At 34.8% G+C, this 15,745-nt stretch overlaps 1 protein-coding gene across 2 annotated transcripts in view; it reads left to right on the plus strand.

Annotated features, from left to right (window-relative positions):
* Positions 1-15,745, plus strand: part of LOC111681662 (pneumococcal serine-rich repeat protein) — a 105,400-nt gene that overhangs the window by 19,275 nt on the left and 70,380 nt on the right. Inside the window, exons 2-3 of one of the 2 annotated variants that reach the window (XM_046955773.1) lie at positions 4,786-6,481; positions 7,772-9,730. In XM_046955773.1, the coding sequence (XP_046811729.1) occupies positions 4,916-6,481; positions 7,772-9,730 (3,525 nt within the window). In that variant the 5' untranslated portion in view covers positions 4,786-4,915. Of the gene's footprint in view, positions 1-4,773; positions 6,482-7,771; positions 9,731-15,745 lie in introns of those variants that run through there. The other variant, XM_046955774.1, reaches the window with a different exon arrangement.

Consider the following 15,745-nt stretch of genomic DNA (forward strand, 5'->3'; position numbering starts at 1 on the left):
TGTCTCAAGTCTAAAATGTAAAGGTTTATAACGCTAAGAAAATTGGGGCGAAGAGAGCCTACCTAATATTTGTTTGGATGACCGAACATAGTTCCAAAAGGTAGAATGGATATGGAATAATCCGCCCGTTTTTTAGCTATGGACACAAAGCGAATATAACAATATTAAGTTGCAGCAAGTTATTCAATTCTGTTGGATCTTTTCCAATAAATTCTCTATTCTCTAAATGTTCACATGAATGTTAGAGTTCTTCATGTAAGATTTAAACATTCTAGCTCTAATAGTTTCATAGATATACGAATTTTTCTATTTAATTCCTGTAAGGGCTTCAAGCTCCCCGGACTTTAAGAGCCTCCAGATGTTCTGATCTTTTTCCTCCAAAATATTGAGATGAATATTAAAGCTCTTAGTGCAAAATTATGAATAAATGATTTGTTTTACTTATTTAATATGGGGGTGCTGCTCCCTTCATAGGTAGTCCTCCAGTTTATTACCCAAAATGTGTAAATAGATGCTGTAGCTATGCGTACAAAACTTTAGGATTCTAACTGTAATATTTTTAAGATAAACGATTTTTTATTTAATTTGTATAGGAGGTTCCCCTTAAATGGGCGTGGCTCCTCGACCACTTGAAATTAAAAAAAATCAAGAAAATCGATTCAGCCATTTAGTAGTATATAACGTTCAAACATACAAATAAACCCACAATATAGATAAATATTTATTAATATTATTTTGTCCAAAAAAAATGGAGAACCTTGATCTCTTATTTGGGTTCATTGACTTGTTAATATGTATGTAACAAAAGATTACAAAAATGCCTCTATACTATTGCTTTCGCATAAAGTATCATTTATAATGTATTAACTTAAAAATACCAACTGATCAAAACAAATTCTTAACATTACATTCTAATCCATCTAATCAAACATTCCTCGTACAGCCAATAACTGCGTAACGTCCATACGAGGCGAATAAGAACAATGAATATAAATGTTTGAGCACGTAGTAGAATATATAATTGCCTCAGCAAATGTGATAATTTGTTGGGAATAGATTTTGCATTCAAAACGTTACAGTTCATATAGTACGATTTTACGACTACAAGTTACATGCATGTATGTCTAACAACTACATACATATAGCGATTAACTGCCAATACACACCCATTGTTAAATTGTGGGTGTTTAAAGTCATTTATCTTCTCACAACTCTGGTTATATTCTAACATTCTATTCCATTATAATCTCAGACATTGTTACTGTGTTCTTGAACCTCTAACTAACGTTCAAAACAGTTCATATAGAAAAACTGTCAATTTTAATAATAATAAAAAGCAGCGCTATTACATAACAAAACCAACAGAAATATTTTACTAAATATATATACATACTGGTATTTTCTATTATCATGTCATGGAATCTTTGTTACAAAACAGTTAGGATTAAATTAATGGGTGTTAGAGGAATTTGAAAATCTTAGATTTTAGATTAGGTAACAAAGGACAATATATTTGTTGGGATGTCGAAGGCAAAAGTATATGTAAGTTAGTGATAAGCAAATTATTTTGTAGCATTAAAACATGTTATTGCTGAAGCACATTTAGGTAATGAACATGGTAAGCAGTAGTTATTACACAGCTTGTTTAAGAGTAGAGGTCTTGCATAACCAAGTTTTTTATAGCGATATAAACAACGTTATTATTACTGCTATTATTTTAATCTACATTGTAGCTGTATTGTACAGCGATTTCATGTATTTGTAACTAGACACGACAATGTGTAAAACGTGATCATCAATCAGTGCTTTAAAATATTTTTATTAAAATCAAAAGAGGAAGATTTAAATGTAAATTTTGTTTAGAGCAATAATTCAATTATTCATATCAACTAAAACTTATTAACAATAAATGAAATTCAACTCATATATATTAGATAAATTAACTGATCTGGCGACCACAAAATGTTATTGAGAATCAGACCTGAGTGTTTTGCAGGAATAGAACCCACGATCCCAATTATCCTATTTACACAATTTTCACAGTTATTTGGGAGAACTTAAATCAGTCATGATGAAATCTATATATTTTTATACCCTTCACATTCGTAAGAAGGGTATATATAAGTTTGTCATTCCATTTGTTATTTCTATAATATAATTTTCCGACCCTATAAAGTATATATATATTCTGGATCCTTATAGATAGCGGAGTCGATTAAGCCGTGTCCATCTGTCTGTCTGTCCGTCTGTCTGTTGAAATCAGTTTTTAGAGGACCCTAGAAATCGGCGAGATCCGAATCTTCAATAATTCTGTTAGACATGCTTTCAAGAAGATCGCTATTTAAAATCAGCAAAATGGGCCGGTAAATAACGAAGATATGAGCAAAAATCCGAGACAACCTCTGAAAATTTCATCAAAAAATGTCATATATTTTCATGCTTTGTTAAATAAGCAACAACAACACTGTATAATTGATACAGATGTACACGTGTGTGTAGATGCATTTGGTTTTATTCAGCTGTGTATTTTGTTTTGTATGTTTGGATACTGTTGGCGTCATTGAGTTGTCTATTTTGTTTTTGTAAATTCTGTTCGTATATTTGGATGTAGGTTTGTTTTATTGTGTTGTTTACTTTGTTTTTGTTTTTCTTTGTTTTTCGTTATGTATGTTTAGATGTCTGTTGGTTTAGATGCCTTGTGTAATTTGTTTTTTATTTCGTTTAGCGTTGTTGTTGTTCATTTGTTTAGCTTTTGCTGTAATAATAATGTAGTCGGAAAATAATTTATAATTTATAAAACTAAGATGTTTAAAATACACTATGGTGAAGGGTATATAAGATTCGGCACAGCCGAATATAGCACTCTTACTTGTTTCTTTACCCTGTGATTTAAGCGTCAGGGAATTTTCTCCAAGTTCTTTAAATCTATGCTCAATAAGTATCAGTAGTTCTTTATCTTCCAGAATTGGAGGAGTTACTAACACTCTTATGATCTTTTGAAAAGGAATCTAACTTTGCATTGAGCCAGGCAGATTTTATGAAATGCTTTGGCCCTTCATAGACACTAAACTTTCATAATTTTAGAGAATTTTAACTACATCTAATGTAGAAATCTATACCTTTTTTTATCCTTTGATTTAAGCGTCAAGACATCTACTTTAACTTCTTTATATAGAAGCTTTATAGGTTCTAGTATTGTTTTGTCTTTTAAAACTCCCACGATCATTTAAAAATAAACCTATCTTTGCATTGAGACACAGGTATATTATGAAATGCGGGAAAATTTGTGTCGCCATTTGTAATTATTTTGATACGTTTGTGGGTCCTTATCAAAACGTCTAGTCCTCTGCTGCAAGTTCTTTATTGGAGCGTTTAATGAGAGATATACCATTTATAAAATCCTGGGTTCGTCTTGAGTCCACCTTCAACAGTTTTCATACCATTTAACAACTTTGAACGCATTAAAGTACTTCACCTAACTCCCGTAAACTTTACTCCTATAAAAACAACAATATTTTCATGCTTGAATCTTCCATAGACACTTAATTTTCATAGTTATTTTAGAGAATTTTAACCAGTTCTAATGTATAAAGATATAGCGTTTCCCTTATGCTTTGGTTTAATCGTCTCGACATCTACTCCAAGTTCTTTATATGGAATTCCACAATTGAATGAGAGTCTAAAACACGCATGATCTTTTGAAAAGAGAACTACCATTTGTCAGAATTTATGAAACGCTTGGGCCTTTTCGTCGACATTTCTATTAATTTTGATACGTTTTTGGGTCCTCATCCAAACGTCTTTGCTTTAAGTTCTTTATTCGGGCATTTACTAAGGTATCTATATTTTCGTTGAGCCAGAGTTCTCAAGGTTTTAAGAAATTCTGGGGCCTTCTAGTGTCCTCCGAACGCATTAAAGTACCTTCCATAGTAGTTTTCTCCTCAACTTGACTTATTTGAATTACCTATTCCCAGATACATGATCATTGCCGGTATATGTAAGGACACGTTGAAGGACCTATCACCTATTTCTAATTCTCAAATGGATGAAATCGCAGAATCTGACCTCAGAAAGGCGAAATGTTTCGAAACATCTTGGGTGTTGCATTCATAGCCAATATATCATAAATATAGCGAAAGAACTCGAGGCTAAGAGATCTAACAAGAAATGACAGAGGTTTAAAATTTGTGAAAACGATTTAGTGATACCCTGTTTATGATCCGTATCTTCCGGCTTAACGAGAACTTCACAGTGACAGTTGTTGTTATAACAGTTCGACTGTAGGCAATTGTCCTCCCTGGGGAAACAAATTTCGGTTGATACAGCTGTTGCTGAATTAACAATATATGTCCTAGTATGACTCGTGTCATTCCGGCTCGAATATATAATTATAGGGGGAAAGTCAATGCTTCCATATGAAAGTTTCTAAAATGTTCCTGTTATTCAAGGATGAAAGATCTCGAGTATGGTCTAATATATATTTCAGTCTATCTCGGTTTAGGATTGCTCCTCTGAAGTTTAACGCATACCATTCAATTTGCATCAATCAAAAGCTAGATTTGAAATATACTTTCAGACTAACAAATCCAAAATGTTATATTCAGACACATGATCTTGGGATCTTGTACCTCACTCCATTCATAAGATGTAGAATTCTAGAATTCACCTTTAGTCCAAATGAAACATTTATAGTTTTGAAGGTTTTTATAACTCTTTTAGAACTAACTTTTTCATATTCATTATATATTTACAAGAGATATGTCTTTATTTCTCTTACATTTTCAGATCAAGATTTTTATTACATTGGACAACAATATGGCTATCCAAGCGTTTTCAAATTTTAGACTGCAATGTATGTCGATTGCATTGAAATTAAATATCAATGATTTACCATTCGAAGTTATTCAAAATTTAAATGATGAGACCACCAGTGCAAAAAAGTGCATTGCAGCAAAATGAAGCAAATCGTTTGCAACATCATCAACAGACACATAAGCATTTACAGCAACAAAAACAATTGCAACAGCAACCGGATATTATAGCAACAAACTTTAGTGATTTACAACAAACCGAAACAATAGCTCGAAAATCAAAATTAGAACAACGCGAATTACTTGTTGAGAATCATTTAAATAGCGCCTGTTTTGCTCAAGTGCATCATCAGCCTACAACCAGGCAACCGCCGCCACCACCACCGCCTATAACAGCAAGAACAATAACACGCAAATCATTGCCAACTTATTACAACGATTGTTATCAGCAGCAACAGCAACATCCTACTCCCCATTTAGCTAACAGTGGTGGCATTCAAAACAATAGAAGAGATTCTTCAGCGACTGTAAAATTACTTGATCTCAGTACATCGCCACCATCACTAAACGAAACGTTGTTTCGAAATCAAACAACAACTTCAGCTGAAGTATTACAGAATCGCATTTCCGCCAGCAACAATACAAACAATAGTCAGCAACGTCTCTCATTTGCCAGCCAGTATTCATCACGTTCATCGTCCAGTGACGACAGTAGTAGTCTCAGCTTAACAACTGCCTGTGCTAGTTCAGCAGTAACAGCAGCTGCGTCGGCAGAAGTAGGTGCTATCCATTATAATACATACAACAATACTTTCGATGATGCTGCAGAAAATTTCATTATAAATTTTCCGGCCGATACTTCACCTTTGCCAGCTCAACCGTCACTTGTTGTTGCGGCACACTCTGACTATTGTCTGCCATTGTCCGAAACAGAACCGCTGTTGACGAATATTGAGTCCACTGTGAATGATAAACAACGTTCGATTTATCTAAATAAGAATAGTGCTTCCTTGATTTTTACACGCAAGGACTTATCAACACAAATAGCAGCAAAGACTGCAACAGCTACTACATATCAGCAACAACAAAAGCAACAGCAATTTAAATCACAATCAAAAACAAATAATAATTTTAATGGAACGCTTTCTTCGCTCAGTTCCAAATCGTTTTCAGGTTTAACTTCTACAGCTGCAAACAATAGCGGTGGCCCAACCAATGTAAGACGTCAAAATCATTCCACGTTACGTTCATTTTCCGAAGAGAATTACAAGCGTAAACCCACAAAGCATTTACCAGCAACATATCATCAGCAACATCGTCGTAGCTTACAACTTAATTACAATAATAATCTTGTGACTACAACAACTTGTGGCACACACGCCAATAACAATCACTGTTGTGGTAGCAACAGTAACAGCGGTATATCAAATACAGCTGTTTTGCATAAAACTCATCATAGCAACCAGCAGCCGTTGCAACGACAACAGCAACAACAGTCCTTATTTAAGCAGCCACAACAGCAGGGTCATCACTATCAGCATTGTAGTTTAAACTCAAATACTTGTGCGGCAACAAACAACACGGCAACTGCAACACGCAAACAATACGCGTACTCTTGGTACGCTCCCGTCTATAGTGCGCTTGAGGAGGAACTAGAACAAGATTCTAGGGTAAGTAGCTAAGAAAATGAGTTAATTATGCAGAAGCACATATTTTGATCACATTCGTTTCTATGTATTCACATGTCATCATCATTCGGTGTTTGTAGTTCCTATAGTTGTTAAGTTTTTCATTGTTCTGTTTTTTAGACTTAACTTGAAGAGATTTTAAAACATACTTTTAGGCGATTTTTTTATTTATCTAAAGTGAGAAAACGAGTTAAGGAATACATACATATAGATTACGGGTTACTTTAGGGTGAATAAAGTTGATGTACGAGATAAAAGCTACATCCTTAATAATAGATTAATTATCGAATGGAGCGAATTCTACAAACACAATTTGAAGCTCTAGGAGAACATCTAATAGATCAGAAAAATCAAAGTAAAACGCTCAACTCAAAGTCTTCTAATGAAGAAGATCATGGTATCACTCGATTTACCACTTGATATAAAGTGGTGGGGCTGGATAGAGCAGGGCATTCGCAGATAGTAGTTTAATGTTCTATATTAGGTTAATGATCGATTGGAGTGAAATCGATAAATATAATTTAATGCTCTAGGAGAACATCTAATACATCAGGAAAATCAATGTAAAACGCCCAACTCAAAGTCTTCTAATAAAGAAGATCATGGTGTCACTCGATTCACCATTTGAATGTAAAGTGGTGGTCCTTGATAGAGCAGGGCATTTGCAGAGAAGGTGGAAGAGCCTATTCTCTTTATCATTGGAACTGCACAACATTCATTGAAGGGGAATCAAATCCGACTTGCATAAGTGCCTAGTACCCTGTGTCCATGTCATACTGCCTAGAGCATTTCTCATTGAAGAAAAGCCACATTATCTTGACCCCTTTACATTTGTCCAACTTATTCCATTAATTTTAATGTTTTAAAGAAAAAGACCAGTGAACACTACTTTTGATTAATCCCGATGGAGTTTCTACTGAAATGTGGCTGAAAGTATTCAGAGCAGAAATTCGATCTGGATAGACCACTGCCTATTTATTATATATAGAAATCCTGAACGATCTGTTCTGATTATCCGACATCTTACTAACTTCCAAATTATGTACATATATTTCTTGATACATTAGGGTTTTTACCAGGATCTTCCGAATGTGGTTCATTTGGGAAGAGCCTTGAATGCTGCTAAAATTTAATCAGGAATTTTCCAACACTTCTTACCAAAGTATACAAATATTTTCCGTATGACAGACTATTATTTACATTAAACAAAAAAAAAAAAAACAAAACATATTTTTTATAAAAATTAAAATTATTTGATATTAAAATTTCCAGGATTCCTCGCCAATTCACAATCTGGCCAATACAAAGAAACAACACATCAACCAATACCATCAATCTCACGATCTTAATACATCACTAGCACCCACAACTGATAACGAGACAGAAGCACTTCTAGAAACCCGCCATAATATAAATATACAAACTCATCTGCCGGCCAACAATCTTAAGAAAGAATCGATAACTAAACAACTTCATCCCGCAAAGTTATCTCTGCAAAGTAAGGGAAACCATCAAGCGACCAAAGGAATTGGCCACAGTGGTGGGGGAGACGTTAACGCGGTCGAAGGATTTTCAAATTATGACTTGGAGGGCCCTCATGCAGGCTCGTTGGGGCTTGCTGGGGGCCCACAACCCAGGCGTATACGTTTTGGCAATTTTCTTAAATCTTTGGTCGGTCTGCGGCCATCAGTATCAAATCGTAATGTTAATGGTGTGGTTGGAGCAAACACTTCAAAATCTACGGCAAATGAACCATATGAAGATGGCGCTGGCAACCCACCATTGGCAATACCATCATCTCCGGAAATTACCATTACGCGTACGCCTTCCGAACAAAATATGGTCGTTATGCGAGATCCTTCGGGTTACCGCGAGTACAATGCCTACAGTAGTAGGGAAAAGTTAGCAAATTTCCATCGTGAAAGAGTTGTCAAATCCGGTAGTACGTCATCCCTAAATGTTATGCAACAGAAATTGTGGAATATAATGCGAAGGGAGGGAAGTGCTATGAGTCTGCATCAAGAGAAATCACAGTCTATTGTCCATTATACGGGCCTTAGGAAATGTGAAACGGTTTTAGCCCTAACACGACAAACAACATCTCCTTGTTCACCCACAATGGGTGCGGGTGCTGGAGTTACGGGCAGTAATTCCAGAAATCATTTAAGCGAAAGTCATGCCGCACGTCTGTCGTATACGGGTAGTGGTATATTTAGTGCTAATGGTGTGGAGCAAATACGTCCATTAAATCGACTGAGGAATAGCATTTCCAGTATGAACAACACTTGCTCAAGATGTTCCAGCCTCCTATCGTTGGCTGCCTCCAGTTCAAGGTATTCATTGAATAATACAACAAATCCTATGGCTCATACTTCCCAACAGCACCTACGCCAATCTAGTAACATAAGCAGTAGTAATATTAGTAATACATTTAGTCGCAGTCGCGATGGATCTGTCGAGGCCGGTCTCCATTTCGCCGTTAAGCGTAATAGTCGAACATCAGCCTTGAGTTCACAACGAAATTCCACCTCCGGTGCCAATAGCACAACCAGCAGTCGAACACCATCAATAACCTCACCCACAACAACCACCGCAACTACCGCTTCCACAATAAAGCTTACAACACCACCCACCGATAATTCTTTGTCTGTACCTCTTCTCTCGCCGCCACCCAACTCCTCGTCTATAACATCAACTGCAATGGCACCAGTCCTTAGAGAGAGTGTAAGTTTTCCCGCTGAATCAGCGTCTCTGTTAAAAGTTGCCAACAAAAAAGAAACGTCAACCATCAAAATCAATGATGAGGGTGATGTTAGAAATGTGGACTACGATATGATTGATGGTGTCTATAGAAATAACACTAACAACACCAGTGGTGGCAGCATTATCAATAAACCCTGCTCTTCATCTACATCCTCTTCCAACTCCACACTTTTACCGATTGCACAAGTGAACGTGACTTTATCGACAAATCCAAAAACATCAGCTTCAACTACCTTTACAGAAACAGCTGCAGTTGCATCCACAACAACTGAATCTATAATGGCAACAATAATGCAACGTTGCAACACTCCAAATGACTCCCTCAACCCCACTACTACACCAACAGCAACACAAGCACCACCAGCACGTCCATTCGAAATGTTCACGTGCAAGTTGTGTCTTATCGATGTCGAGAATGCCAGCAATTCAACTATATTACACCAGTGTGGCTGTCAGTTTTGTACCGAGGTAAGTTTCCAGTTTTTGCTTTTATATTCTTCCTTTGTTTACTTGTTCCTCCACTTTTACATTTATTTTTGCCATTCAGTTGTGCCCCATTGAATTACTGAATCCATAGAGTGTGAATTGAACACAAGGATTTATGTAGAGAAAACATGTTTTCCGTGTTATTTCTATGTTTGTGGAAGCATAAATTCCATTTATATTCTATGGAAATGAAGAAGAGATATTTTGTGTACTATTCGTTTTTTGTCCAAATACACAAATTGAATTCGTCCAATAAGTTTATAGTTTTTGGGTGTGTAAATAATATTTTGTAGTTTTCTTTTTTTTAAACAAGATTTATTATGTCATGGTTGTATGTGGGAATGAAAAAAAGGATACTCACCTTACAAGGTGTATATGGATGATGTTAATGAATACTAATCGTTTTTATGTTTGAAATGTTAAAGAGATCTCATAAATTCTTTTTGTACTTATCCGTAAAGTTTTAGTTTTGAGTTTTGAAGGACCTGTGGGCTTCCTTTTTCATACATAAAAAAAGAAGTTTAAGAACAAGATGTAGAATGAGTAGAATCCTTAGTTGTCTTTTAACAAGTCATAAAAATATCGATCTCCTATGAACTTGATTATTCTCTAAAGCAAGGAAGTGTAAAAAAAATGATTAACCGGTTACTTTTATAGACTTCTTCGTAGATACTTAGTTGAGATAGTTCAGATAGTTCAATTTCCCACATTAAGAGGAGACAATATCGTCCATCTATTGGCATTTACTGTTCAAGTGTGAAATATTCACATCAGATAATAAGGCAGCTCAGCCTCGAAATTTCGGCGCCATTTTACCCTACACAACTTTAGTGTCTCCTATACCTAGCTTAAAGTACACCATTTAGTCGGTTGAGCTATGTCCGTCTGTCCGTCCATGTAAACCTTGTTATCAAATTTAATAAAATTTGGTCCATGATCTTCTATTGTCTCAGGGACGTTCTCCCGGGGACGTTCTCTCCCGGGTGTTATTTCACCAAGGCGGTGCGGTGAAAAATTGGTAACAGTCTACTGATTGGCTTAGTCCTAGCATATATTGCCAGAGGTCAGTTGCCCACAGGACTATGTCCTGGCTGGTCAGTTGGTTGAGGTTTCTTCGGGATCCACGTAGTGGCTGTGGTTTAAACCCAAATTCGCGGGGAGCTTAGGTGGCGGTTAAAAGACTTATGCATGATAATAGTCAATATTTCCGGATAAGTTCGGTGCTGTTGCCGAAAACAATAGATACCCCACAGAGGAGTAACTGTGGAACTAAGCGTTAGAAATGAGTTGGTATTAATTGTATATGGTACTGGATGAATGTGAGGTTCTGCGGGCCTTACCCCAGGATTCTACCTAATGAATGTGTCGTATGTTTTTTTCCTATGAATATGTCGTATGACTGAGATGTGTGTTGGGTTGAATGATGATGTATGAAAGGTTTCATATACATATGATACAATTGAATTTTTCTTCCTTGTCCAGATATTGCTTATTGACGGATCGTACTTCGGTCCACCGGTTACGTCTCTAGGTGCTGTTGCCGAATTAACAGAGGCCATCCAATGGTCAGAGATAAGATAGCTCGAGTACTCCAGCAAAGTACTACTGCATGGACCGGTCAAAGCCAATGTACAAAAATTGCCACCTGAGTTCTTCATTGAAGAACAAAGGGGCGATGGTAGACCGTTCTCAAGTCTACCCAGTGGATAAAAAGACCACCGTGAGACAAGGCCGTCAAGGCAGATGCTCACTTTAAAACTCTCGACAGTCTGTCCCAGGGACGAATCTTATTGAAATGGTTAAAATCGGTCTATTATTTCACCTAGCCCCCATACAACTGAACCCCCAAATATAGCAATTTTGGAGATAATTCAATGAAATTTGGTACCTAAGCTTCTATAGTCCAGGGAATACTATTGAATATGGTTAAGATCGGTTTATTATTTCACCTAGCCCCCATACAACTAAACCCCCGAATAGGTCTTTTAAACCTTGTAATTCAACTACAGGTCGCAATTTTTGATATAATTCAATGAAATTTGGTACTTGATCTTCTATGATATCGGAGACAAAGCCTATTGAAAATAGTTAACATCGCTACATTATATCACAAGTGAATCCGCCGAATAGGCGGATAGTTATGCTGCAAAACCAAGTTCTATACTAGACTTCATGAATTTTATAATTATAGGGCATCATTTGACTCTAGCCTCGCCCGACTATAATTTCTTACCTGCTTTTATTTCCGTTACTTTAGTCTGTTCATTTCAGTATTTAAAAGTTGTCATGATTCGAAATTTTTCCCAACTCGCTTATGCTTATTTATGCAGGGAAAGGATGAAAAGCTATATTTTTTAGCCTACTTTCTTTTCAAATTCTTAAAGTTGACATGATTCTAAATTTCCTGATGAAAACGTACCCCCTACACACTCGCCCTTATTCTATAATGAAAATGACAACAGTTTCTGTAGTTTCCGAATGTCATAGCTTAACATGAACCGAAATTTCCCCCTACTCGCTTATGCTTATTTTATGCAGAGAAGGTATAAAAAGCTTTATATTTTAGGCTGAAGTATCCAACTTTCTTTTCAAATTCTGAAAGTTGATATAATTCTAAATTTCCTGATGTAAACGTACCCCCTACGTTTAATGAAAGTGATAAGAGTTTTCGCAAGTGGACAGATTATTTAAAACTCTGAAAGTTGGTTATACTTTAGCCTGAAGTATACTACTTTCTTTTCAAAGTCTGAAAATTGGCATGATCCTAAAAAAAACGTACCAATCAGTTTCTGCAGTATATTAAAAAATATATATTATTCGTAAAAAATAAAAGTGATATCACCTTTGAGTTCCCTATACCCTACCACCTCTATGTGTCACAGAAAATATACATTCATATTTCAACTCAAAAATCGATGTGAATAGGAAATCAAATTATAATATTGATTTCTGTATATAAATTTGCAATATTTATATGCTATTACACACATACCTACTAATTTAACATAAAAGTATGTTATTTTATTTGACCTAATCAACTATTTGTCCAGAGGCGAACATTTTACAAATAATGAAACAAACATGATTTTTATGTGGTTAAATGGTTATCGGTGAAAATTTTTTCTATGAATTTAGTTTATGAATTTTTTCCTGTCAATCTTAATGATTGTTGTAGAAGTGTGTATTTTTTTGGTTTATTTACCACTACACACGCTCGCATACATTTTCGTCTAAAGAACCCTGCAGTTTTAAAAGTTGTAATGTTCTGTCGTTATATAACGGACTTTTCTATCAACGAAATAATAAATTATTTTAGGCATATTTTAATATCATTATTAAAAATATTTCGAGATATCGGTTTTCGTCTCGTTAAAGCCGACCTTTTTAGGACCCTTATTATATTCTAAGTCCTTCTGAGTGTCTATTGACTTGTTCGGTAATAAACAAAATCTAAAATAAACGGTTTGCGTAACAATATTCTTGGGGTCCAGGAAAAGCTTTGGCACGACAGTTCAACCACCGGAATGAACCAATTTATTCGATTGCTAACTTCTAAAAATTTTTTATTATTTTCATTAGCGGGGTAACATTTTCTGGCCTTACCACTTTTTATGTTTTTGGTGCCGGAATTGTATTAAATCCCGGACCATGGTTTTGCTCTTATTTATTATTTAGGATGGCTTTTGGAAATACAGCGATCGATACTAACGAATGTGATGATATCTGCAGTACCAACCCTGGTGATCTACGGCTTTTCCAGCTAAATAGCAACATCAGCGGATTGGTCAAAGAGGAGAAGGGATGATCAGCTATAGACCTGCAAACTAAACACAGAATTTAATAAGTTGTGGTCCACAATTCGGCCTCTTTACAATCCAACGAAAAAGAAGGACAGGGTCCCGCTAATGTTGACAGATTTCACTATATCCAATCTTTACCATTTTTTGGATTTATTAAAGATTAGAAAAGTATACAAACTCGAAGAATTGTGCGAAAAGTTTCTCAGGTTCTATTGTTTTATTTAATCTACTTAAAAAAATTCGATCTATATGGATCAATATATAGGTCCCATTTCTGAAATTAACTTTATATCAACAATACACGTTTATATTGTGATTAGCTTTCAAGTCCCCCTTGAACTATAAATTGTTGTCCTAATCCGACCCTCAAAGTAACCACCCAAATATTCACGCATATGTATGTTCCGTTTCATTCACATAGAAATTTTAGTGCTGTCGTCGTTATTGTTGATGTATATTAGAAATCCTCCGACTAAGGACGTGTCTAGTTTGCAAACAAAATACTAAGAACAACAATCAGTTTTGTGAATTGTCAGCATTTATCATCATTGTACATATTTGTTGTAGTTTATTGTTTGTTTGCGTTTTTATCACAAAGGGTCCGGACCCCTTTCTGCTCTTATTCCTTGCTGTTGTCTTTAATATAGCTGCAGTCTATGACCAAAAAAGAAAAACGCAATTCAGTTGTGTTATTTATTTACAAAGCCCTTGCAAATTGACATATTTGTATTTGTAAATCATTTTTTCAACATAAAACTATATTAATTTTTCGTATGTGTGAATAAAATTGTGTGTAAATCAAATTAGAAAGAAAATGTGCATAAATTCATATTTAAAACTTTAAATATTTTAAATTTAATAGCAAACATTTCTTATTTCTAGTTGAATCTCAACATATCCGGTTTGAAATTATTAAGAAAAATTTTAATCATATCTGATAAATTCAATTCAGGAAACTGAATCAACACTTCCGTTTGTCCTCCCTTAAGTATTGTCTTTATCTACTAATTGCTTTTCCGTTAATGATTTTTCCATTTAACATAGATATGTCCTTAATATTCCTTATAATTATAATAATTTCTTTGAATATTTACTAATTGTTTTAATTTTTGCATAAATTTATATTTTTTAAACAAATAGGTAAAATGTAAGAATTTCATTTATGTAATTGTTGTGGTTTAGTTTTTTTGTGGTAATTTATTGTAAAACATAATAACCATAATCCTCTTAATATAATCTTCTTTAAAAAAAATATGTATTATATAATGTGTTTATTTTTCTTCGTTCTGATTTTATTTAATTTTCTTTTACATTACAAAATTTCCACTTGGTCATCATTGTCTTTGGGAGAGAATTTGTTTGTGTTTTATTATTATTTTTTCTTTAATATTTAATAAAAGGAAATGATTATACGAAGGAACTTTGCTACAAATTGAATTATTTCCATTTTAATAACCATGACACATGATTGTGAAATTCGTAATTTGTTTGGGAGTAAGAAAATAACTCATGACAAGACGATGGTCATGTTTCTGAATTTTTGAAAACACTGGTAAATCTTTAGGTTCTTTTGGTTTAAAAACATTCAAGATCTATGCTTGAATAAAAGTAAACTAAAACGAAACTTACTATAAAATTCCTTCGTGACATCAGAGTTTCAGGATATTTTAGTATAAATTATAAAAAACTCTTTTTTTCAGGCCTATTCTGAATAATAAATTTCTGGGGAGTTTGTTCCCTCACCTATACATAAAGCTTGCAAAAGGAATAAACTCCCGGGAAATTATTGTTTGTAGTTGGTCAGTATATCGTCTGAGTGGCCTCCGGTAGGTTAGTGATTAATGTTTTTGTCTGGTAGACCAGAAGTGGTGGGTTCGATTACCACCTAAAGCACAGGTTAAGGAGCGCACAACAGGCCCGATAGAGGCCTAGGTGTATTTCTTCCGATTTAATGTATATACATCCTCCTTTCGAACTAACTAACTTTATCGTCTGAATGATCTATCTATTAGCTTTAATATAACGGTTTTATCTAAAGTTTGAAATAACTTTACACTAAAATATCTCAAAAGTCTGACATTATAGATTCGGTGAGAGATTCGGAATCAGAAAAGTTCAATAATTTATATGTATAGGGAGTGTTTGAGAAGAAATTTTGGGAGGAATATTCTTTGTGATATTAGATAGCCAAAAGTTA

The sequence above is a fragment of the Lucilia cuprina genome, chromosome 6, assembly GCF_022045245.1.
Source record: "Lucilia cuprina isolate Lc7/37 chromosome 6, ASM2204524v1, whole genome shotgun sequence".
Lineage (NCBI taxonomy): Eukaryota > Metazoa > Arthropoda > Insecta > Diptera > Calliphoridae > Lucilia > Lucilia cuprina.